Below are 25,702 nucleotides of genomic sequence, written 5' to 3'. Positions count from 1 at the left end.
TTCGTTGAGGTCGACCTCAATTATAAAATAATGAGATGGATGTCACGATGTCGTGGCTCGACGTTCTTAATCGATGCTCTCCGACAATCAACATTCGAGGCGAAGCCGCGCGGCAACCCGAGTTGATGCGGAATATCAATTAGCGCCGAGTCAATTAGCGTCATCGCGATCAATTAGCCCTGATTGCTAGCAGGCCGCGTCTCCAATGAAGTGACGCAATTAGTTCGGGAGACAAACCCCATTACGCGGGGGGGGGGGGGGGGGTTTGTGTAGAGAATTATGGGTAATGACACGTGCAAGTGTTTCCACGTTCAAGTGAATAAATGAATCCGGTGACGAGTTCCCCGCTTTCGCAGCAGCACGTGACACGAAGGGGAGAGGGGACCGAGTTCCAGAATGCAGTGACGCAATATTAAGTGGAGCAGCAGCCTCGGTATCTGTTTAAGCAAACAAACGGCATCAGCTGAAGCATTTTTTTTTACTTGATACAGCAGTCGTGCTGTGACGGTTCCACCTGAAGACGGAAGCTTGTGTTGCCTCCGAAACGTCGTGATTTTTATTTTATTTTAATTTTATTTTACTTTTATTAATTTTAATTTTTTTACCTACGTGACTTTACCGGAAAAAACCTAAGAATATTCTTTTACCGGTTTTGATCGTCTGGATCTCACCGGCTCAATAAGAAAATCTCAAATCCAGAACGGAGCGTGAAACTCTTTGCTCGGTATCCAATTTGATGGAGATGTTCACGCAATGTATTTAATTCTACTGCCCGATGGCCTCATCCGCGTGCTCCTAGTTTGGTCGTGAAATATTTTTTTTATTTTTAAATAATGATTGCTGAGCGCAGGCCAAAAAGGCCCAAATCTCCAGACGATCAGCAACAAACAGCACTAATAGCGAAGGAGTCTAGACGATTTCTTGAATTGAGCAAGGTTATTATTATTAGAGCGTGTGGTGGGGAGGAAGAGAAACGATGGGAGGGAATGTTTAGTCGAGCAAAGCGAGGGAATATGCATCGAGAGTGAAGCCTTGTACAGGGGCAGTGTTGACGAGTGAGTGAGTGGGTGAGTGATGGAATTAGTGGGAGGTTTGTGTTGTTGTGACCGGCAGTGTGGTGGGTAAACAAAGCACGGATGGGACAGCATGGATGGAGGAATCAAGGTTGTTAACGACGTTCATAGGAGCCGTAAACATGGTAGTAGCGACAGCAGAGTGATCGGGAGGCAACTTAATGTGATGAAAGATTGACCGCTCGCTCATTCATTCATTTGTTAACCCAGCCTCACCTGCTGGTCACGTGCTCGTGCTTTTAAGACGTCGATGTGATTAGTACATTATTCATTCCAAGGCCACTTAGCGTCCACAGAGAGCCGCCCATGTCAGACAAAGATCACCCGTATAGCCTTTAACAGACTGTTGGGGCAAATGCTGTTTAGCGAGCACCTATGAAGGCCGGCACGGCACACTAGGGGGTGGGTAGCCAACACCGCGCTCGACCGCCTTTGTCTCCCCAGTTGTGACGCTTACGCACTGCACGAGGTACTCATTTAATGGTGGGTCCACCTACGGGGAGGCCCAGGACCGGTTCTAATGTTCGCCACTGTCGTGAGCGGGAATCGAACTGGGTTCGATCCGCAGCGCTCCACCATCGCACGCGCGCGTGCACGCACACGCCTGCATGGTGTATTGGTCAGCACACTGCACGGTTCGTTCTGCCGACGCGACAGTTGAAATAATGGAGCAAGTTTCCTGCCCAGTCAGCAGTGTATGAATGGATACATCACCGTTCGTCGAACGGCAGGATCGCGTGTGGTGGGGTAAAGTATGAGTGCTCTAACCTCTTGAAAAATATGTCTGGAGATCGTGGAAGAGTACCGGTCGGTCAAATAACCTCATAGAGCTCCCTTTAAGTGGAGGCCCATTCGCCCCAGCAGTGGCGTGAACAAGCACTTGCAGGGCCGCGCCTTTATCTTTACGCGTAACAAAGGGGTGCGAATATTTTTGTCTCGATTCGAGTATCATCGACGTGCGCATCCGTGATCGGTGTGACCTCATGAACTCTGTAACTCAATCACCATCCTCGCCGCGCGCGTCTCTCTCGTCCTCCGTCTTAATCTCTTTCTCCGCAAATCTCCGAGTTATCAAACGGGCCTCTCCCCCTGGGATGAGGTCGCCAGCATTAATTAGGCGTCTCTTCCGCAGCTGCGACGCTGGCGCAATTAGCGGCGGGCGCGCGCGCGCGCAATGAGTCACACAGGCAACGCGCACACAGGCACAGAGTTAATTAGGCTCAGAGAGATGGGGACTGTGTAGTTGGATCCCAGGTCTCAGCAAGGGGTTCCTGTACGGTCCCTGCTCTCAGAAGTGGTCTCCCTGCCTGCGTGGCATGGGCAGTGGCGCAAGAAATTGAATTGGGCAGGTTGTGATGGGGCTAGGGCCACGAGGGCTCAAGTGCAGTTGCACCGCCTGCACACTCGATAGCGACACCGCCGGTTCCCTGATCCTCGTGACGTTGAGGCCCGATCCTTAGGCCAAGCACGACGCCCCCACGAGCTCTGTGTCGATCTACTGCTGGATGAAGATCGCCCCGGCGCCGTCTCGATCAAATGGTTTTGTTTTACCAATGCTGCTTTGTGCGGGTCAACGAAGGGACGGGGCCATTTCAGACGTCACCTTCTTCCCCGATGTTAACCGTGGCAGGGAATCGAACGGAGGTCGCCGGGTTCACACCGTAGTGCGCTAACCACCGCGCCGCCGCTCCAATTTAAGGTCGATTTAAGTGAGCGGGGTTTTTGCCGCTGATTGGGCTCCCGATTGGAATTTGAAACCGATCACATTTGATTGTCTTACCACAGGCAATTAGCCCGCGGTGTAACTCTTACCATGGTTATTGCGCGCGCGCACACACACATCTAATATTAACCCTTTGATAATTAATCCACTGCTGGATGAAGGCCTCCGCACAATTGAATCACGTGGAGATGTTTGACCATACTTCACCACGCTGGTCAGTGCGGGTTGGTGAAGGGAGAAGCCCAGGCAGGACCCGTTTCGACATTAATTGCCACTGCTGTTCACCACGGCTAAGAATTACACTCAGCGGGCTAACTCCTGCGCCACCGCTCCCCGGATAGAATTGAGAGTGGATTATGTTTAAAAAAATTAACCCGTAAAAACAAAGTTTTTCACTATAAATCCTTTATATGCGTGTTCAATGGGCCACAACCCAGCCCACATTGGTCTTTGAAACGGGCGGCTAGAGTCCTCTCGTCCTCTGGCTTGAGATGGCTGCCACCTATGGGTCAGATGATTGCCTGCCACCATTAAGCAATTGGTAATTAAATATATATATTTTTTTCCTAAAAAGTGTAAAATTTAGGAATTTTTTTTTCACGAAAATAAATTGTCACGCACAACGAGTCTGTGTGCAAAATGTCAGCTCGGTTGGATCACGGGAAGTGGGTTAAAAAAACGACCGAAAGATTTGCATGGTCGTAAGCGAGCAAGCAAGCAAGCAAGTGAACTTAATATAAAGGATTTAAAAAAGAGAACCGGGGAGGACGGCGTTAAACACGACACGGATCACAGCTCCGCCACACGCACGGATCGCGACGGGAATAACCTTCAGACCTTCATCGATGGCAGTGTGTTCGTCACTCAATTTCAGAGGGGGGCCCACTTTCGCCGACCAGACGTCAGTGTCATGAGGCCCGCCACACCGCCTGCTCGGGCTGTTTTCACATTCGTGTATTGTCGGGGGGCCACACGCCGCACTAAAGAAGGCCACCAGGGGCCACCAATGGCCCGCGGGCCTTGCAATGAACAACACTGGGCTATACCATCTGGCAGCACCACGCCACAGCGACAACGAAGCCGTGTTTTGTCCACACATCTCGGTGAGCCGAGGAAGCTCTGTGTTGCTCCGGGGTTTGAAAGTTCGAGCCGCACCACCACCCGGCCCTACTGGTGGAGCCGGCCAGGACCTGGTATCACTGGTGGAGTGGCCGTCTGGACAAATGGAGTGAATATGGATCCCAATTTGCCCATCATCACCACCAACTTTATCGCCTCTCCCCTCCCCCGTTACTGTCATGAGATTAAATCTTCATTAATCATTTCTAGATTTGAAGCTTTCGTGACTGTAAGTAAATAATAAAATAATAGAAATAAAAATAAAATAATAAATCACGACGTTTTGGAGGCAACACAAGTCTCCGTCATCATGAGCATAATAATTATGTTTTTCTTTTAGTAGCGGCCGGCACCGTCCTTCGGAAGTGACGGTCTGTCCGTTCGTTCGTCCATCCCTCGCTCCGGAGGGGACATGACATCCAGCCAGCCAGCCAGCAAAACTTTTTTTTCTAAAATAGTGTGAAGTATATGATATATATCCACGTATATATGCACGCCCTTTACTCTCAGCGGGCTGTGTACGCGCGATAAGCTACCAACTTCATCAAATCACCGGCTGCAGTCAGCACTGGCCTTCATTCATCCGCTATCTTCATTAAACCCGCGGTCTTAATTAATCCGTAGTATTCAAGAATCGGCTGTCTTAATTAAGCTGCCGTCTTAATTAAGCCCCGTGGTCAGCATTAAGACAGGGTCTTCATAAAACACCGGTCTTCGTGATTTTCTACAGTCTTCAATCAGCCGCTATATCAATTAACCTGTCGCCTTCATTAAGCTTCAGTCTACACAAATCCCGAATCTTCATTAAGCCGTATTTTTAATGAAGCCGGCACCTTCATTTAGATAGTCTTCATTACGCCCGTCTTAATTACACGCGCCTCCACATGTTTTTACCCCATCTTCTCCATGAAAATACAAATTAATATTCAATAACCTGCAGGATTAATTACAGGCCACGGTCTTCATTACAAGCGAGCGTCTTCATTTAATCCATCCACGGTTTACAGTAAACCTTCAACGCCCCATTATTCCGGTGGGGGGGGTCTTAGCGAGGCCGGCAGATTCAATTAAGCCACGATCTTAACTCGTCCAAAATGTGGAGATGATCAGAACAGCCCCTATCAAAACGGAAAAGGAGTGCAGGCGGTCAAACCTCGAGTGTGCAATGATCGAGTACTCTCTGTACAGAGGTTGATTGCTCTTGGCATTATGGGGTTTTTTTGTGTGTAGTTTCAAACTTCTCATCTTCACCCGGCTGCTATCTTCATTAACCCCACGGGTCTCTATCAAACCAATTTTCTTGAGAAAAGGCGCCGAATAATCTGGTTCGTCCACACCACCACGCGTTGCTTTACATCACAACGCAACGTTGTAACTGGCTTCCCGTGGTATTTAACAATGGATACTGAAATGTAGTTTTACGCAATGTGTTTTTACCAGTGTAATAATATATACCGCTTATTTGTAAATCCACTGCTGGATTTATTTGTAAATCCCCCATGCAGTGTCGGCCCTGTGGGTGGTATCACCTTATTTTAGGAATGTTTAGGCTTTTGAATACAAACGAATTTCTTCCTTTTTGAATATTTTTTTTTAATTTAATGTTTATATTATGACGCTTTGAGTGGCAGATACGTACCAGAAAGGCGCCACGTGTTAAGCGAAAATAAATTGATTTGACGACTTGAGACATTAACCATTGTGCCGTACGGGCGACCGACATTGCAGCTACGTTTCTGCTGGGGGAGCGCGGGACGGGGAGGCTCTGTCCGTTTTGTCTGGTGCGGGTTTGTTTTTCCCGACTGATGTTGGATGGAGGGGGAACAGCCGTGCCACCGCAAGGAGCAGCCGCCGGCTTGGGGCTATAATTACCGTGGAATTTCCATGGAATCAACCCGAATGGTCGGAACGCGGAGATGGCGCACGAGCAGTAATTGAATCATATCGAGGTCAGCAGTACACGCGGCAACGGGCGGGGATGGAATTTCAGCGACGCGCGGTTTCGGGGTTAAGCGATCTTGCGGCAGCTTTAATGCCGTATTATTTGCAGAGGTAAACACCACCACCCCCTACACAGATCACGCACCTTGAGTTAAGTCAGCATAATTTATCAGGATCGGAGCGGTGGTGCAGTGGTTGGCGCACTGCGCTAACGTGATGTATCCTCGGCTGAACATCAGCGGCAAGCGAAAGCTTAACTGGCTCTGGGCACCACTCCTAACCCTCCACCAACCCGCACTGCCGATCATGGCAAAGTATAATCAAACACCCTCCTTGACCCATACGACACTAGGAGGCCTTGATCCAGCAACAGACTGGCCTTGTACCTCCGATTCGCACGGTTGGCTGCGTACGGTGCGAAAGAAGTTCAACATACTGTCTTATTTACAGTATTTAGCAGGGCCATCTTCAGTGGCACGTGTCAGGTCAATTATTGTTTAAAAACAATCTATATCCAAGCCCGTTCTGTATAGAGACGAATCTTACCCATGTTTAATTTTATGCCTTTTATGAATTAACATCCCAATGATGTGGTATGCTCCCACTTAGTATCCACCGCAACAGAGCGCCGCAGAATATATTTAAATTGGACCTGCACTTAACGCTTGACTGCAGATACTCTTGTAGGTTTGCGTTTTATAGGAATCCGTAATAGCTCTTTATTGACATATATATGGATACATAAAGATCACAGGCTACAGTGATATATTCATATACAGCCAAAACACTCATCTCTGCTGCTATGACCATTGTGATGAAACATTCGTCCAGAAGGCCCCATGCTTGATGGACTATGAACAGGCAATACAGACTTTTATCGCATCTTTTTGAACAACACGGTGCAACATCACAATGAATGTTATATGCTTCATGTAGCCTGTTTTTTATGCATCGTGAACACACTAGCCTGGCCGTTTCACCCGATTCCACACAACATTGACAAGAAATGTGTCTCGGAGTGTGACGCTCAGATTTCAAACAAATGTTGTACACTAACGGTGCACGGTGATGCATCAGGATTGCCAAAATTTCACATGGCTCTCATGGCGGACGTTTTTACATTTTCTAAATTGAGAAACAATGATGAAAATGCCTGTGAAAGTTAAACAAAAGCAGCTCACAACGGGCACGTCAGATGCATATGGCCTCATCACATCCACACAATCCTCCACAACCTTCTGACAGTTTTGCTTTGAAGATGTCAATTTGGAGACAATATTGAATTGGTGAGATGTGCCGAGTCCACGATCGATGCATCCCCGCTTTGAACCGGGCATACTTGATTAAATTCTTAAACCGTGGAGCCGAGAACTGGTTGCGTAAGGGACTGTAGCTTCAAGATGTAATATCCTATTGGAAGTGTATCTGGTTAGAGTTGATTGCAATGGTAAATAAAATAAACAGCAACTGCTCAACACGTGGCGTGTGAAGGGATGTAGAATACGTAAAGGGTTGATGGGTAATACCTCGATTTCACCTGCTAGAGGCAACGAGGGACACATGACATTTCAGAAATCCTGTTCTATCAACACGCACTTTTTCAAGTACAAAGTTCGGTTCAAATCGAAGTACCACTCTATGAATGTCCCTTGTGAGATCTGGTGTCACAAGAGATAGTGCATTGCACAATCATCGCAGATTTATCACAATCAACGAAGTGGTCCGAACTTCCTATATTCTCAGACACAAGAAATTAGATTTCGATTTAAAGCTTTCGTGACTGCAGGGATTCATCTTCTTGGTTCTTTCGGTAAAGTCACGTAGAATGGAAACAATAAAAATAATAAAAATAAAACATAATAAAATATTGTTATATATTATATTGTTTCATTTTTCTTATTTTATTATTTCCCTTCTACGTCACTTTACCGAAAGAACCAAGAAGACAAGAAATTAGGTTTATGGTCCATCACACCTGTGCACTTTCAGTGCCCTATTGCCACCCAGTGGTGGCACGAGAGCTAGCAGGATTTTATTTCCCCTCAAAGACACTCAATCTGCATCGTGGTGTCAATTGCCTGGCACCCCAAATCATGATGGCTCAAACGCAACTGTCGTGTGAAGAGAATTCGTCAACAATCAGCAACAGCTCAACCCAGCATATGGAAAACAGCCGCCAGTCACTGCTCGTGATGGGGATGCCACCACAGTGTTTGTGCCAGGCTCGATGCATGTTGAGGAGACGTGAGGTTTCGAAAAAATCCCTGGCAGGTCAAGGGACAGACCCAGGTGTTTTCAGTGAACAGAGATGACTGGAAAATGCACCACCTGTGCCAACTTAGCCGCTCGGCACTAAAACACGGCAAACGCACACATTACGAGCATAGGCCGCCGCACTTTTACTGCGGGTGTGCGATTCCTTTATCTCCACATTTATACCGGTCGCTCGATAACTGTGGTTTATTGCAGCACTCCCGCACAAAACACCTCTGCACGTCGCCAACGCTGATGACTTAGGGTCTTCCCTCCCAAACGCATTAGAGTAGCACGCGCCGTAAAGGTTATTCCTGCACTTTCTTTACCATACACTGAACAGAGACAGCATCGTAAAATGTTGGCAACTAGACGACAAATGCAATAAATGCAACCGACTGAATAACAATACAAACGGGTAATCTTTATTTTTAAGTTATTTAATTTACAAAACAAACACGCGGACTCGTTTAGATTTGATAAAAAATTACACGTTACGCATTCACCTAACAATTCACACGTTCATGAATAAAACACATCAAAGCACAACATTAAAAAGCACCGAATACAGCCCAGGGTTTAAGTCAAAAGCCAAAACGTCATGACCACTGTAAAATTTCCACAACCTATCGAGCCCTTCGTGTTGTCATTTGCTCGCGTGTTCTCCTTTACCACAAGACACTGCCAGGGCCTCCACCCTCACCTCACCAAGCCCTCCTTTGCCATCACATGAAGTCATCAAGGAAGTCCTCCGAGTCCAGGCCCTCCATGAGCTCGTTGGCCAACTCGGCCAGTTCCTTCTTGACCGGAGCGTCAGCCTTTGGCCGCTGCTTGCTGCTGGGTGGTGGTGCTTGCGGGAGGTGCTGGCTGCTGCTGCTGCCACCCTGTGAGGCTTGAGTGGAACCCGAGGAGGCCAATGTGTCCCACCGGCCCAGGCCGTCGGCCTCCTTCTTGGCCTGGCGGCCTCCCGACAAGAGGCGCACGCTCTCCTCAAAGTACTCGTTTGGGTGGTTGAGGGCAAAGCTCGTGTCCTCCACCTTGTCGAGGAGGCGCACACACACGGGGTTGCCACGTGTTAAATTTAAAAGCACTGAATAACAGCCCAGGGTTTAACATTAAAGCCAAAATGTCGGAGGAGAGATGTCATCTCCCTCGCCTCATATACAGGAGGTGGTGGGTTCGATCCCAGCCCTGACACTTGCTGTATATTTGGAGTTTGCATGTCTCTATCCCCGTGGTTTTAGTGGATTTTTCTCCGGGTCATCTGGTTTTTCCCTCCACTTTAAGAAACATGCATTTAAGCATATTTGGCTGCTATAAATGTCCACATAATCCACTTCGTTGAGCGATCATTTGTGGCCAGGTCACTTCTAAAAAATTAACCCGTAAAAACAAAGTTTTTCACTATAAATCCTTTATATGCGTGGTGGCTAGAGTCCTCTCGTCCTTTGGCTTGAGATGGCTGCCACCTATGGGTCAGATGATTGCCTGCCACCATTAAGCAATTGGTAATTAAATCTAATTTTTTAAATCCTAAAAAGTGTAAAATTTTGGAAAAAAATTTTCATGAAAATAAATTGTCACGCACAACGAGTCTGTGTGCAAAATGTCAGCTCGATTGGATCACGGGAAGTGGGTTAAAAAACGATCGAAAGATTTGCACGGTCGTAAGCGCGCAAGCAAGCAAGCGAACTTAATATAAAGGATTTAAAAAGAACAATAGCTCAGTGGGCTTTACCTGAAAAATAAAATAGTATATATAGTTTTTGTTTTAAACGAACAAGCCATGGGAAAATGCATATATAAGCAGAACTCTGTTGACACATGTCAATAAAAAAACATTTTAGTTGACTGGCCCATTGGCCCTCCAGACCAATGTTATCCAACAACATTTGTTTAAGCAAGCACACTCGAAGCAATTTATTTAAACAAGCAAACGCTGCACGACAAATACTGCTGGATATTAATCTGAAAAGCCAATAGGCCAGAGGAATAGGATGTTTTATTTATGTGGATACATAGAACAGTGCCGCCTGCTTATATACGTACTTTGATCCATAGAGTTCCACCAGGAACACATGAGTTTTCTTTACATCTTATATAATTATGGCAGCTCGGCATATTTAATGTGTTTGAAGACTGATGTTGCTAATATTCTTGGAGAGTAATTTGGAAAACAAAGCTTACCTTGTGCGTAACTTCAAAGTACTTTTGGCAGGCCAGCTGATAATGCATTCCTTTAACCAGATCCAAAATCTAGGCATAAATATTGGCGATTAATAATTACTACATGTCTGTCCAAAACAAATACACACGATGAACTGGGCAAGACATAATATACACTAAAATACTATCGGGCAACAGCACCATAAAAATATATATGCTGACGAAAGCTGCAGTTATTTTAAGATAACATTTTGTAAATGCTTAAAATTACTATTGGGAACCCAGTATCCTGAGGGCACAATTAAAATTGACTCGCCTGCAAAGGAAAATGCCACGATCGGCAAATAGGACGACCTCTCCCTCCCCCCGCTTTCAAAAACAGCTGCTTACACGGGAGTCCTCAAGCCGCCAGACGTTCCAATCGGGGAAGCATTGATCGACCGCCACAGCCTTTGCACGCCCGTGCTCCCGCCTGCTCACCCGCCCCTATGCATAATTTAGGAGCAGCCGTGTGGTGTGGCAGTGGCTCCCAGAGGCCGCCCCCCACCTCCCGCACTGCCGTCTCTACCTCTTCGCAAATTCCCATCATCGACCACGCACCAAGTGTCGTCTTGCGGATGTTTGGCCCACAAGGCTGCGGCGAGTGTTTGGGAAGTGACAATAACCGTAGCGTGGGATGTCGACGTGGCGTGAAGGTTAACGCCACGGCAATCCAGGTCACCGGTTCGATCTCCCGGTACAGCGGTCAAAACAATAGGCGAGTTTATTAAATCTCGCCGCCCCTGTCCACCCAACAGTTAAGTCAATCTGCAGGTTGCGTGTTGAACTTTAAACTATGGGTACTTCACAAGACGTCCAGCTGGCATGGCAGAGTAGACCCAAGTACCCTCTAGAAGAGCTCTCTGGAGCTCCTTCTGGGGGAGGCCCTTCCTACAACACTGACATGACTAAGTAACTTCAGGATGCACCTTTCACGTTTTTTTTATACTGCAGTTGCTTAATGACTGTGTAAAATTCTCCCAATCTATCACGGAATGGCACGGTACACAATGGCTTATTGTTGCAAAGTCATGGAATTGGTTAAGCCAGTATGGATTTGCAGGCTGTGCTTTAGATTTTTTTCTCAACACAGGTTATAAAGCATTTGTGGTTATATTTGAACTGGAAAACCACTCGTTCCACAGTACAATTCGTTCATCAGCAGACTGTGCAAAACATCTACCATCGTGTAACAATCAAACCAATAACACAACAACCCATAACTGTACCATCATTGTCTATGTGAATGCGACTCGTTAACATACTATATGCATCGAAGATGGAGTGCTATGCTTGACTATAATTATGACACAAATCCATCCGGGCTGTTCCTAAGTGTGGTCACACCTTAACGAATTTTGCACAAGCCTTGGGGTAAAAATAGCAAACTTGGTAATGAAATTTCTTAAAGCTCTCGACTTAGCAATTACAGATTTTTTTTTCTTTTCTCTGCTTCCTGTCGATCTTTCAGTGTCAGATCGATGGTGACGATACCACACGACCACAACAATTCGGGATTTTCTGCCCGACACCACATCCCTCTTCCCCGAGCAATCGTTACGCCGCTCAGTAACAAAGGGCCTAACTAAACTTTCATTCCCTTCACCGTTCATCTTTCGTGACAGAAAATCGAAGCGGGGACGTGCAGAGCCTTGTCGCAAGCCGCCCGCCACTGTACTGCCGCAGCGCTCAACTCACCACCAGCCCCTCCCCCCATATGCCAGCACACCATCGATGCAATGCAATCATTTCCACACCTTTAAATGTTACCATAGGTGCACAAAAGTATGCTTAGAAGCTGTGATTAAAACGCTGAGAATGGGAACCCGTTGATCTTAATATGTATTGAGTAAAATTTGTTTCGTAACACACGAGATGTGGCCATGTCTGCATGCATGCTTTATGCAGTTAATTCCCGATCGGCCATGAGCGAATTAACTGTGCTTGCAGAATGTATGTATATCTAAACACGTTTAATGATTAACTTCTCATTATTTGCGGAAGGTCAGTGGCTCAAGTGTCCACAAGAGTACAAATGTCGGCAAATAAGTAAACATTTTCATCAACATTCTACATAAATACACAATAGATAAGTTCTATATCCTGTTTAACATGTTGTGCATTCTTTGTATTTTGTATGATCCAGGACACTCTTCCACCTCCTGCTCCCATTACCACAGGTAATCAAGGGTTTGCCGTACATGCTTTACACTACCATTCAAATGCAATCCCTTACGTTTCAATATGCAGAGGAAGGTAGTAATTGAGGGAATATTCCTTGGTAAAAGACCGAGAGGAAGAAAGAGAATTTTAAATGCTCGATGGTGTTCAACAAGGACTGACGTACAGACAGATGAGAGCAGAATACATCACAATGAAGGAAAACGTAATGAAATTAACACGAGAGAGAAATGCAATTCATCTAACATCCTCATTTCCAACATCAGCCTAAAACTCTTATGAATATTTTAGAGTTAAAAGAATGCAGTATAATGAACCCTCTAATAATGTACATGCAACTCACTTGGCTAATGTCTGCTGAAGGCACTTTATACGCCAGGAGTTTCATCTTGAGGAGTTCCGGCTCCGTATGACGGAAAGGACAACCTGCAAATTAGAACCCTCACGTCAATAACTTTTAATAAATAATAGCCATCACTGAGCACTGACACATTCACTCTTCACTCAAGCCAAATCTCAACATTCAAGCATAGACGTGGTGGTGGCAGCAGTAGTAGCAGCAGCAGCCAGCTGACAGCGTGTGGCGGCAAGGTCATGTGACGTGCCCTCTCTCGTGTCAAATGCCAGGATGATGTTCGTCGTCTCCGCTCCACCGCACACTGCAGTGAGGGTGCCTTTTGTGAAAAATAAGGTTACTATTTAAGTTGCGGTTCATGAAGTTGAGTAAGTGTCTTTAGAATTTATATTAATGTGTGTGACGATGCGATGTCTTGATAAAGAAACGTTGCGTGAGAGAACATCTCTGTTCCAACGAGAGGGTACATCATTTGCAATTTTGTGCAACGCAAGTTAAAGTGTCAGCGAATGCATGTCCAATTCTTGAAGCGAGTGTTATTTCCAGGCTGACGTGTTCATAAAAATTTAAACAACTCCTCCTCCTCACCGTGGTGGTCACCCTGTGCTGGCGTGTTGGTCATGATGATCTTCATGCAGCTGTAAGGAGTGTAGTCTGTGCGCTTTCCCTCCTTGCCGTAGTTGTGCCTGACGTTGTAAGCGTATGACTTGTCAAACTAAAAAAACCATGATTGGGAAGTCGGCAAAACAATGAGGCAAATAAAAAAAAGGTTATTTGCATTCACAAGTTCCGAATAACATTACCGTCATAACATAGCCTTTGTCAACGCACTGCTGGATGAGAGCTTCCACACGCTGTGTGCATTGTGGAAGGGATACTGGACCAAGATTCACCACGCTGGTCAACGCAGGCTGGTAAAAGTACAGATATGGGTGCATGTATTTTGCTGTATTGCATTCTACTCGTTACCACGTAGTCACACTTCATCATCTTAAATCTTTAACTAAATTTTATTTGACAGCTTAAAGAGCAAATCTAACTGCCAATTTGTACTCTCGTTCGCCACATTTAACATTTCTCGTGCGATTTTTCTTTAAGGAAAACATTAACTGCCACACAAACGAACAAGTGCGCATTCCTTGCCGAGATTATTTTTTTTACGGCAAGGAAGTCGCTCACTCTACGGTCATCATACCTTGTCAGCGCCCACACCCAGCGCGAACTCGGCCCTCCAGAAGTCGAGGGACTGCTGCAGGGTGAGGCCAATGCCCTTGAGGTAGAGGCCGTACTGCATGCGCCCTCCGTGCCGCAGGTGGTGGTGCTCCCGCAGCGCGGAGTGCACCTGGCGCATGCACAGCGGGAAGGAGCGCGCCGCGTGCTGCAAACGTGGCGCCGCCGGAGACAGAAGCGGAAACAGACATCGTCACCATCATCGATTACTTCAGCGCCCTTGCAATGGCTTGCCATGTTACGGCGCTACACGACTGTCATCATAATTATAATTTCCCCTCACACAATGTGGTAAAATGGTTAGTACACTGGACTTGCATTGTGCAATGAACGACACGTGAAAATAAAATTAATAAAACAATTACATTATCAAAATGCTGTGGGCATTTACATGTATGGAAGATGCTTTACTTACAGAGTCTAATTGATCCAGAGAGATTTGCCCAGCATGCTTTGGTGCACTGTAATCCTGACCTATGTAGGACTTGCTGCAGAACACAATCGGACATGAACACATTTGCCAAGTAAGTGCATTGGGTACTCTGCCATTCTTACAGCACAAGAGCTATCATAATGACAACAACCGCCATTCGCTTGTGCCAGGCTGTGTGCACGTTAAGGCCTTATCATAATGGTTCACACACACACTAGGGCATATGAACATATATCTGTGCAAGCACAATCATGTGCGCAGTCATGTGTGCCTGGCTCACACTGCATAGTAAGAGACCAGAGGGCTTTGCTGAGGCACGCTTCCATCGAACATCACAATCACTTAATGTAAATATCGTGTGAACTGGCTAAAGAAAAACAAAAAAACAATCGCACGAGTTGTGGTCAAATATTGAGAGTAAGATTTGACATTTTGCCAATGCAGAACAACCACTTAATCAAGACATCTTTTCACTGGATTTACTCTTGCGTTAATATATAATATATGGTTTCTTCTCAAGCAAATCAGTAATTAAAGTAATCCTGAAAACATTTCTGGTAAGAACAATTTCTGGCAAGGAGACATTAGCAGAAACCTGAGGCGGATATACCGTGTCACACTCCCGAAGCTCAAAACTGAACGGCGTACAAAGGAATTCTGATTTATTAATGGCTGCATCTACAACAACTGCTCTGAAGCATCACACATTAAGCAGTCAGTTTGGTACTCTATGGTTCAGTAACCACTGTAGAACTATATTTTGCATTTCTAGATTTGCTTGTGATTTTCAGTGGTGTTTTTAAACCTTTCTTGTATTAGTGTTCAAAAAATATTTGTAAATGAGAAGTAAAACAAATAACATTGCAAGCTGTAAATGGGATAATTTTAGTCTTCATCAAAGCAACAGGGTTTGGTTTCAAAAATGTATATACTGGTGCAAGCTACTACCCCTGAATTAGCCAGGAATTTAGAGGGCACAGTAGTTGACCTGTGTAAGACACCCAAATGTGTCGGTCACTTGTGCAGAGGACACCTGGATGTGTTCAGCTACCAGTGTGGAAGGCAACCGGATGTGCCAGCATACCTCAGGTGGGTGAGAAGAGGCTGCAGTCGCTCATCTTCCTGGACGGAGGGCAGGAGTCGTGCTGTTATCTGAGGCACAGCAGAGAGGACGGCATCACCTGCAGCCCTGAACTCGCCTGGACCGCCCATTCCGCCCCTCATGTCAGGGGCTACAAACTCGTAGTCTCATACTTATAAACGCATCACCCAATTTCCAATCACGATGCGTAGAATGTTACACCTTCATGTGCTCCGTGTTGTAATTTTGTTTTTAAACTTACAATTTTGTTGTTATTTTTCTCCAATTGTATTTCGAATGCACGTTTGCCTTCATGTCAGAAGATAATTGCAATTCCATTCAGAAAACTCACAGTGAGCAGTGTCAGGTAATGACCACCGAAAATTAACAACAAATAACTACTATATTCTTGGTTCTTTCGGTAAAGTCATGTATAAGGGAAATAATAAAATAATAAAAATAAAACAATAAAATTATTTCCCTTCTACGTGACTTTACCGAAAGAACCAAGAATATGAATCCCTGCAGTCACGAAAGCTTTAAATCGAAAAAGAACTACTAGCCAAGTTAATTCAGCAGGCCTCTTTAACCACAATAGGTGGCAAAGCATTAATATTGCCTGCGAACATACATGGCATGGTAATCGAACCAAAAGTCCCGGAGATGGCATCAGCTGAAATAAGCCACAAATCCACATTTTATATGATCACAATTTTGTACAGTGACTGGGGAACAGGCTATAACTATCACCTTGCTATACTCAGGAAGCAAAGCTTTATCACAAACGGATGAAAGATTAATTTGAACAGAACATCTCAGCAGTGCTGGTTTATTACATTTACTGGAGTCTGATGTTCCACAGAGCTCTGTGTTTGATATAGATTTCACCATTTGACTATTAATATAAAAAAAATACTGGCCCTTTCAAATACCAGCATTAGGGAAATTCCCTTGAAAAAATAATCAGTCTCTGCCTATTGTCCCACATGAGGGAATTGTGTAGCCCTCAAGTAATTTATCTTCCTAATTTCCTGTAATCCTGAAAAAAACACACACGCGCTTGACCTTTGCGAATAAATGCAGCTAACAACATCGAGTATTGCGTCTTTGCCTTCTGCCTTAAAGGGAAACTGCAACACGCTGGAACATCTATTTAACAGATGCAAGCATCCACAGTCCCTGTCTTAACCTTGATAACCTGAGCGCCGGACCCATAGATTGTGAGATCTGTAGTTTTACTAAGAATGAAACAGTGTGACCAAAATAATAAGCAAACTGGGACCAACACTGGGGATAAGCACTTACACTCGATCACCTTTGTCACGTGAAAATATATAAACAAGTCATTCAATTTGGATCTAAAAATGTAATTTTGATTCAAGATTGGAATTTTTCGATTAATATAACGTATTAAACTAGCATTACCACAGGCGCTGGAAGCACATCTGATAGGACCCATTTTTATCGTAAAAAAATGTAACATTCACCCTGGTGTACATTTGGCACAAAGAATTTTAAAACATAATTCCGAATTTGCATTAATAAACATTTGTACGTCTAGTATTGAATTACATGTTCAGTATTCTCCAAACACATAGAATATTAAACATAAATATTAAAATAAGTAAATAGATCAACTGGTAAATACTGATTTGTCTTCAGCCAATTTATTTTCCAAGCAATTTTTTCCGTCAGCACTCAGGATGGGCGAACGGCATCTGGGTCACTGAACACATTGTTCATGAAATAAGTCATTCTAATATTCATCAATTGAGTATTTTTTTAATTTTAGTTAATGATAACTATGTGCAGCTGACAATCATCAAGCAGGACAATGTGACAACTACGGACTAAATACCAAATTGTGACTTAGGATGAGATGTAATTAACAAGTCAGAATGAAATAATTCTAATAAAGACAGCAGTGCACGAAGGAAGACCAAACATTGTTATTGGCTGTAAATGTGCGTAAAAAATGTTGATCACGTTCACTTATTGGCTGATCTGATTGATATTAGGGAAGGAGAAACTGCACGCCTCTCACACCAACATTTAATAACGAATAATGGATTAAATGCTTGACAGATTTCATCGACTAGACTAAGAGAATGACGATAAAATCCACAAACGAATACGTTTGGACAAACACGCCACGAGCTGCCATCAGTAAAACTGAGACGATGACTGAAAATAAAAGTGACTAAAATTACACTGCTGATTCAGTGGTCAAGGCGCATGTTTCGGAAATTCTGCGCAACTCACGGTCAGCGCCCGCGACAGGTTCTGGCGGAAGTCATTGAGTACAATGGTGACCAGGTCCCTCTGAGGAATGAAGGCGATCCCGCGTCGCACGAACACCTTCCGGCTCCGCACCAGTTCCAGTGCATCCGTGAACGGCACCTGCACATGCAGCAGTACATCATTCACAAGCGTCCAAGTTCAACGTAGAGCAGTCGGTTGATTGATGATCCAACACTCGCCGATTCACTCCAGTTGCTCGCTCAACGGCAGTTCGTCACCGCCTTATCACTCTACTACTGATTCTACCATGGTAATTGTTTCCATGTACTTCACTCATCAATTCCCATGTTGAGTACTCGGTCTAGCAGATTGAATGTTTCGTCTCATCTATATTGTGGTCAACCACCACAGGTCAGGTCACGACACTTCTCTTGACGCTTCTTCCCTCACACTCCTCCAATTTAGAAACTCCTGCCCATCGTCTCTTTTCCCAATCTCTGGTAACCTTTCCGAATTCCAGAATCGTTAACTCGAATCGATTACAACTTTGAGAGTAGTTTGTTGTTGGTCGCTTCGAGTTTTGGGCCTGTGCTCAGCAACTGCAAAAAAAAATCCTCCCAAAGGCAGGAAACACGCTCTCAGCGTGACACAGCCGATTATTTTGGTGACATGAACAAGCCTACATGTGGGAAAAAAGGTGAGACTTTTTTTACAACTATTTGTGTAATTCAATTAGTCGAGTAATCAACCCGCTAACTGGAAGATTAATTGATGACTTTAAGAATTGGATTTCCCAGCTTAGTATAAATCAAGGATGGGATGTCTGTGGCCCACAACTTAATTTCACACAGCCCACAGAATCATGAGGCCTACCAATTTGAAACGGCCCGCGTACGATTTGTATCCATTACTTAGAGCATCTTAGCCGCAGTGAATGCAGATTCGAGGGGAATATTACTACCTGTAAAAAAACTGATTTTAATTTTAAGGCACTGAGGTCTGTGTTAAAATGTGGCCCGCTAAAGGTATTTGGAAATCCGTTTCAGCCCTCTGTAAGGAAGAACCCTGCTCAAAAGACACATGATGATAGGGCCATGACATAGCCCAGCAGGAGCACTTTCATCGCTTGTTGCAGAGGTTCACAGTTTGAATCCGGCAGGCCACCCTGGTTAATACCGCGGGCGTATCAGCCATACAATGTGGCATCTGCTTTACAGAGGATGTTAAAGACCTTGTGACGTCATTCAAAAAGAGCTTGCCATTGTGTGCCATCGTCATGGTGCAACATCTACCAAAATAAAACAAAAAATTACCTGCTAAAGTGGCAATAATTGCCCCGACTGGCAGACTAGTGCCCACTTGCAGGCCGGTGTCGTCACCGTGCCACACAGGGATAGCTGCCATTGGGGTGCCCTTCGAATGGTTGAGATGAGATGTGATGTAAAGTAGTTTGAGATGACGAGGCATTTAAGCACCCTATACATGTGTAATAAAGGTCGTGGAAGAGACTTCTGGAATCCGGTCTGTATTTGTCTTTCTTTACAACACTCCTTCACGTTGCTGACAGACAGCGTGAGAGGGATAGAGAGAGAGAGACACGCGCGGCCACGTGGCAGCCTGGACTCCCGCGTGACCTCCTCCTCCGTTCGTTCCAGTTCTGACCACGTGTTGTTCGTCTCCACCCCTATTTAATACCCGGGTCACGTGGTACCTTTCCACCAATCCTGGTTAACCTCTATGGAATCTTCCAGACTCCACCGTAGGCTCCCGAGACCACGCCCCTGACTCGTCTCCCCATTGGCTGTGGGTAAAGCCAGCAGAACCAATCCTCTACTTACAGATGTCACCTTCCCATTACGTCAGGGCCACGCCCCTAGGCTTCCCCCCCATTCGCTATAGGCCAGGACCGGCAGAGCCAATCATCGTAACGATTTGTGATCCGTCAGCGACCCGGATATATCCTCACATTACACATGCAAAATTATAACGATTGAAAATGGCCCTTCTGAAACCATGGCTCATAATATGAGAACTTGAACCATTTTACAAACACAGTGTTCGAATATTCCCCTAGATATATTGCTTGTACCAAGATTTGGTTTATGCTACCTCTAGATAATATGGCAAAGATGCTCCAAAATACATTTTAATCTCTCCGCCAAGGTAAAGTAACTTATTCAATGGGCGAGGACATACTGCACCTTGTAAAACGTGGACTCGTTGACTTTGTGATGACTCATCCCATAGCTGGAAGCGGTCAGCTTAAGTTCGTGCTCTTTTATCTCCTCTTTAGACAACTGGATGAGATGCAAAGACAAACAAAATAAACAATATATATATATCACTTTTAATAGTTTTCAAGTTGCATAGAAATTTCATATTTATATTACTGATAAATAACTAGCAATATCACAATTAAATAATCGACTATTATAAGACAGATAGTTTTTTTGTCGGGACCATCTGAGGTTTGTAAAACAATCTGAATACAAACTGTACTCTACCTTATGAAATGCATAGGCATAATTTAGGTGTGACAAGCTTAAAATGTAAATGTATAGCATCTGATATTCTTGGTTCTTTCAGTAGTCACGTAGAAGGGAAATAATAAAATGATAAAAATATAAAAAATAAAATGCTCACGACATTTCGACTGCAACACAAGCAATCATCATCAGGTGTGAAATCCACAGCAAGAAAATTTTAAAAAGTGGCGTTTTTTTTTCTTAACGTCAGCACCATGGACAGCGATTTGGCAGTTGGTCAGATGGGCGAGCCCATCTATGTTCGGAAAAGAGGAGGGGGGAGAAGAATAGCATCTCTCACTCCTGTCTCGGTCTTGTACAAATCCAAGTCACATGAGCAATGTGGTGGGCCTGTTTCCCTAACATTATGTCTCTGGCGACCACTGGGCTTCAACAACCCTGGTCATTTCACAGTCAAGTCTTCTATCATTCATTCCTTTCTTCACCCAAGAGTGGTTGTATTTAGAAACCTAGGGGTGGAGTGTTTCCCAGTCTGCAGCTTCTCATAGTGTCAGGGGAGACACTTAAGTGTAATTTAATCAGGAAATTATGAATGCCATTGATGACCTCTTTATTTAAACGACGACAGTCGTTGCAGAGTCAACACCTGATGTTCAAAGTCATTCCTAAGTCGCACACTTACACATTTAAATGAATGGTGTGGATATGAGTGTGTCCCTCCACCATAAGCAGTACTCCCAATTATTTACCATGTCCTAGTATCCCCATTGTCAACTCCTCTTCTCCCCCACACCACCTCCCCCTAGCCTCATTCTCTATTGTTTCCCCCCACTGATGCATCGCGTCCTGGGATGCTTGACAATTGCAAAGCATATTGTACGATCGTCTTATATTGTACTGCTCACGGATTCATATGTGAGGTTGTTTTGGTTGAGGAACGAGGTGACCGATTCGGACATCTGCTGCAGAAAGCGGAACCGAAACAGGTCCATCTCCTGCTGGATGAACCAACGCCGCAAATCCTCTCTGGAACAGAAACGGAACACACCCGCCCAGCATGAGTGCCGACTCGCACAAGAATATCAAACATTTACGTTCACATGAAAATGCCGCACATTCTGGGTGGCCATGTGATTCAGGTGTCACATACCATGTCAACAGCACTGAGACCGAAACCAGCCCTATACCATGACCGTATTTAAAAAGAGGGTATACAAAAACTCTAGGGGCGTGGTGGGGGGGGGGGGCACACAGTCAATGTTAAACAAACATTAAACGAATCCTGATCGGCTACACAGAATGAGTAACAATATAATCTGCTATCATTCATTCTGCTCTAGCTCTCACCATCTTTGTACAAGTTACAACACATCTATCGCTTAATTGCCACCGGTGTTAAATATTTTACCAACATTTTTGGCTCGACGCCCTCCAGCTCCACCAATGCTATGGGGCTGCCAGAAATGCGTATATCCTACGTCTGAATCCAGGCATCCACCCATGATTTAACTGAATTCTTGAGTTGAGTTAGTGACTTGTGGTCATAGCCCAGTCACCATTGAGTACCCAAAAAACCCGTAATAATGATTTTAGTTTTTCACTTAATTTAACTTATTTCAGCCGAGAACTAAAGTTTTCAGTTCAAGTGACACGTGACAAAACAATGTTTTTGAAGGTGTGCTGTCAACTGCCTGCTCCTGTTCAAGTAGTCCAGGCTCAAGAGCCTTTTTGCTCTGCCTATAACGGTCTCTTTCTCTCCTTAAAATAAATAAATATGCCCCATTTCCTCAGCATTCAAATGTCGTACTGTTCTGTACAGCACCATTCCAATGTCGTATTGTTCTGTACGGGATTTTTTTGGGTAATCAATGGTGACTGGGCTATGACCACAAGTCACTACTCAACTCAAGAATTCAGTTAAATCATGGGTGGATGCCTGGATTCAAACGTAGGTGCTGTACTGTTCTATATGAATCTAAATTGTCATCTTATGAGGCGGCTCTGCAACTGTGGTACACTGCTTACGATAAGAGTTACAAATGTATTTTCTGTTCATCTTGTGACCCGATGCCAACCACAAAACTGAAATAGGGAGAAAAAAAGCAACAAAGATATTGTGAGCTTTCAAGTGCAATTGGTGAGCTCATTTCTCATTTACAGCTACTCAACATGAAACCAAGCGTGTTTCCCATTGCGCACAACAAAAAGGGGCCTTAAATTAATATCTGCATAAAAGGATAAACATCGTCAATATTTAGATGTAGGCAGCGTGGATGTAGAATATTACATTAAAATCAAATTAAGTTGAATTGGAGTGGCTGAGTGTGTGGGTGGGCTTCATACTGTCTGTGTGCAAAGTAGTTGCAGATGAAAGCAAAGCTATGATTACATTTATAATGAGCTGTAATTTAATTAACACAATATGGTAATCACATTAACATAAATTTCGATTTAAAGCTTTCGTGACTGCCGGGATTCATCTTCTTGGTTCTTTCGGTAAAGTCACGTAGAATGGAAATATTAAAATAATACAAATAAAACTTAATAAAATAATTCTCACGACGTTTCGGCCACAACGCAAGCAGCCGTCCTCAGGTGAAGAACAGGTCTGTCGAGAAGACAGAGTCTGAATGAAACAAACCCAGTATCATCAGTATACTAAATATACTCTCCAATAAGCTCAGCTTACATACTATGTAGTTTATACTTTAGTTGTTTACGTGGTGGTTTAGTTACTGCAGCTACATACTATTAACATTCCTTCCCTTTATTAATGCTACCCCTATCCGCTCCCTTTGATACTGCTAATCCTGCATAATGCACGGGCATAATGACTTTAAACACCCCGCCCACCTCCTACGCATTTCACAAGTAGTACTAAACCCATATCTGCATTTTCCATAAATATTCTAAATTCCTCTTGATATGCAAATTATTTTGTCAAGGCGCTCTTCCCCCTCCAACCCAGCTTAAATAGACGCTCCAAGCCTGGGGTTGTTTCATTCAGACTCTGTCTTCTCGACAGACGTGTTCTTCACCTGAGGACGGCTGCTTGCATTGTGGTCGAAATGTCGTGAGAATTATTTTATTATGTTTAATTTTTATTATTTTATTATTTCCATTCTACGTGACTTTACCGAAAGAATCAAGAAGACACATTAACATACTTTCATGCAAAGTCAATGTTACTGTACATCTAAGTATACTATCCCCACCAATTCCCATAACTATAAAAACTTTGGTAGATTTTTAAAATGTAACATTATTATACATATGTGAGAGTGCTTTTTTACTTTTATTTTACCGGCGGTCAGTGAACTTTGATGAACCATGTTAAAGGATTTTTGGGCACAAAAGCCTGGAATGCGTCGCTAAATGTAGTGCAAAGCATCACTTTAAAACATGTGTAAATATTTACTCCAAATATGTGAACACAGGAAAGACAGAATATTTAAGTACTGCTGCGATGCGCTGGAAATACAGAGTGATAAGTTAATAGACATGCAACAAATATATCAAAGACTTTAACTTATCAATCATTAAATAACGTAAACAAATCACACTGGCGATGGAGATGAGCATGTTAAAATATTTAACAAGTGTGTTTGATTGGTGGGTGACATGAAGAGGCTATGAATACAAATATTGCTGCCTCCATAATAATTAATCATTATTTCAACTTATAAAGCACCGTTAAAGTCATTCCTAGGGCGTTAATTAAAAAATTGCAACAATGACAGTACAAACATTTTGAAGTTTATAACTCCAGAGTTGAAGTTTATAACTCCAAAATACAACGGATTGCTCTGAACCTCAGCGATAAATTAGGACCGCTAATGAACGACGATGGATTACGACTGTGCATGTGTAACGTCATAAACAGCAAGATGCGTGTTTCTTCAAGGACCCAGGACATAACGCCTGGACCACTGCGCTCTTACGATTGACAGTAGGCAAGACGAAGGATGAAGTGGGAGATGTGGTCCCTTTTTCTTGGTTCTTGGTCATCAACTTCTGTTAAAGTAATACTATCCTGCACATCAAACATCATATGTAAAAAAAACAATACAACTCCTGCATATTGTGACGGTAAAGCAAATTTACTGTTGAAACCATTAATATACTTGAATAAAAATTTCAAAGCTATGGCTTCCTTTTCTTCCCCCAAAAATGTTTTCAATAATGTTAATGGTAACGTGTTAGTAGACAGATTACAATTCTGTACTCTCCCAGCTCACAATGAATCACCTTCAGTCAGAGAATGGTCCAAGGTGATAATACAGAACTTTCTCAAGTCCCTTTCATATATTTATCGACAGTAGGAGACGTACATTTTGTTACCTTCAAGGTGCTAATCATGTCAAACCATTTTTATGCACAGCGGTAAAATAAAACAAATTAAGTGAAAATCCAAAATTTATGTGTGCTTTTTACGCTGGTGACCACAATGACTTGGTTACGAGGCCGAGATCATCAGGTCATTATATTTGAGAACCCAGTTTAATCCCAAATGGATGAAACCCAGACTCAAAACCAGGATTCTAGCTGTACAAGCTCAGTGGTAATTAACTTCCCGCACAACCTGGCTAATTAAACACACATTTTCCATTGATACAAATTAAACAGGGGAAGCTGCCATGGTGCAATGGTTAGCACACTGGACTTTGTAATCCAGAGGTGGGCAATTCTATTCAATCTCAAGGTGCGGCCAGTTTAACCAAATGGTGAGTTTCTTAAATACCCTAGTCCCTGCCCACCCAGAAGTAAAAAAAAATGGTCATCCCAGTGAGTCAAGCGGCGAGACGTGTATGGTGGGCTAAGTGCGAGTGCTTGCACCTCTTCCAATACAACTAGCCAGTGTAGAATAGGCCGAATATTTATTGAGTTACCCTCCAGTACAGGCGTGAGCAAGTGAGCAATTAATTAGAGGGCTGAAACTTTACTTTCTTTAGCCATTTAAGTGACCAGGCCACCACTTAAAAAAAAAAAAAGTCTGCGTATACTTGTGCCTGCAGGACCAAGTGCTAAGTACTCACTCTGTATGGAAACTTTGATTTCTTCAGCTCCTCCTCCAGCTTCTTGTCGTAATTCTCAGTGCCCCTCATGAACAGAACTCCGATCCGCTCCACCGACTTGAGAACTAAAAATTCCACGCAGTCATGTTACCGTCATTGTATGTACCCAATGCTAAAACAGTGCATTAATTTACTATTCATTAAATACGATATGATGAATCATCCATCCTGACAACACTACAAATGCAAAGTCTTCACAAGAAAAAATGCCTTTGTCCATCTTCTTTTGGTAGTTGATAATGTAATATATATTACCAAAAAACAAGTTAAATTCCAGTGCATATATAAGTTGCAAAACATACAAAA

General features: G+C 43.8%; 1 protein-coding gene across 2 annotated transcripts in view; it reads right to left on the bottom strand.

Annotated features, from left to right (window-relative positions):
* Nucleotides 1-6,851: 6,851 nt before the first annotated feature.
* Nucleotides 6,852-25,702, bottom strand: part of PRIM2 (DNA primase subunit 2) — a 30,296-nt gene continuing 11,445 nt past the window's right edge. For both annotated transcript variants that reach the window (XM_078874673.1, XM_078874664.1), the window contains exons 3-14: nt 25,358-25,461; nt 24,263-24,354; nt 21,227-21,347; nt 20,037-20,132; nt 17,857-17,994; nt 15,598-15,665; nt 14,496-14,568; nt 14,046-14,228; nt 13,439-13,565; nt 12,839-12,921; nt 10,297-10,365; nt 6,852-9,146 (exon numbers count right to left, since the gene is read on the bottom strand). In XM_078874673.1, coding sequence (XP_078730799.1) covers nt 8,835-9,146; nt 10,297-10,365; nt 12,839-12,921; nt 13,439-13,565; nt 14,046-14,228; nt 14,496-14,568; nt 15,598-15,665; nt 17,857-17,994; nt 20,037-20,132; nt 21,227-21,347; nt 24,263-24,354; nt 25,358-25,461 — 1,466 coding nt within the window. In that variant the 3' untranslated portion in view covers nt 6,852-8,834. The remainder of the gene's footprint in view (nt 9,147-10,296; nt 10,366-12,838; nt 12,922-13,438; nt 13,566-14,045; nt 14,229-14,495; nt 14,569-15,597; nt 15,666-17,856; nt 17,995-20,036; nt 20,133-21,226; nt 21,348-24,262; nt 24,355-25,357; nt 25,462-25,702) is intronic.

Source organism: Lampetra fluviatilis, chromosome 2 (genome assembly GCF_964198595.1).
Source record: "Lampetra fluviatilis chromosome 2, kcLamFluv1.1, whole genome shotgun sequence".
In the NCBI taxonomy this organism is placed as follows: Eukaryota; Metazoa; Chordata; class Hyperoartia; order Petromyzontiformes; family Petromyzontidae; genus Lampetra; species Lampetra fluviatilis.
This window is presented reverse-complemented; position numbering and strand designations above follow the sequence as displayed.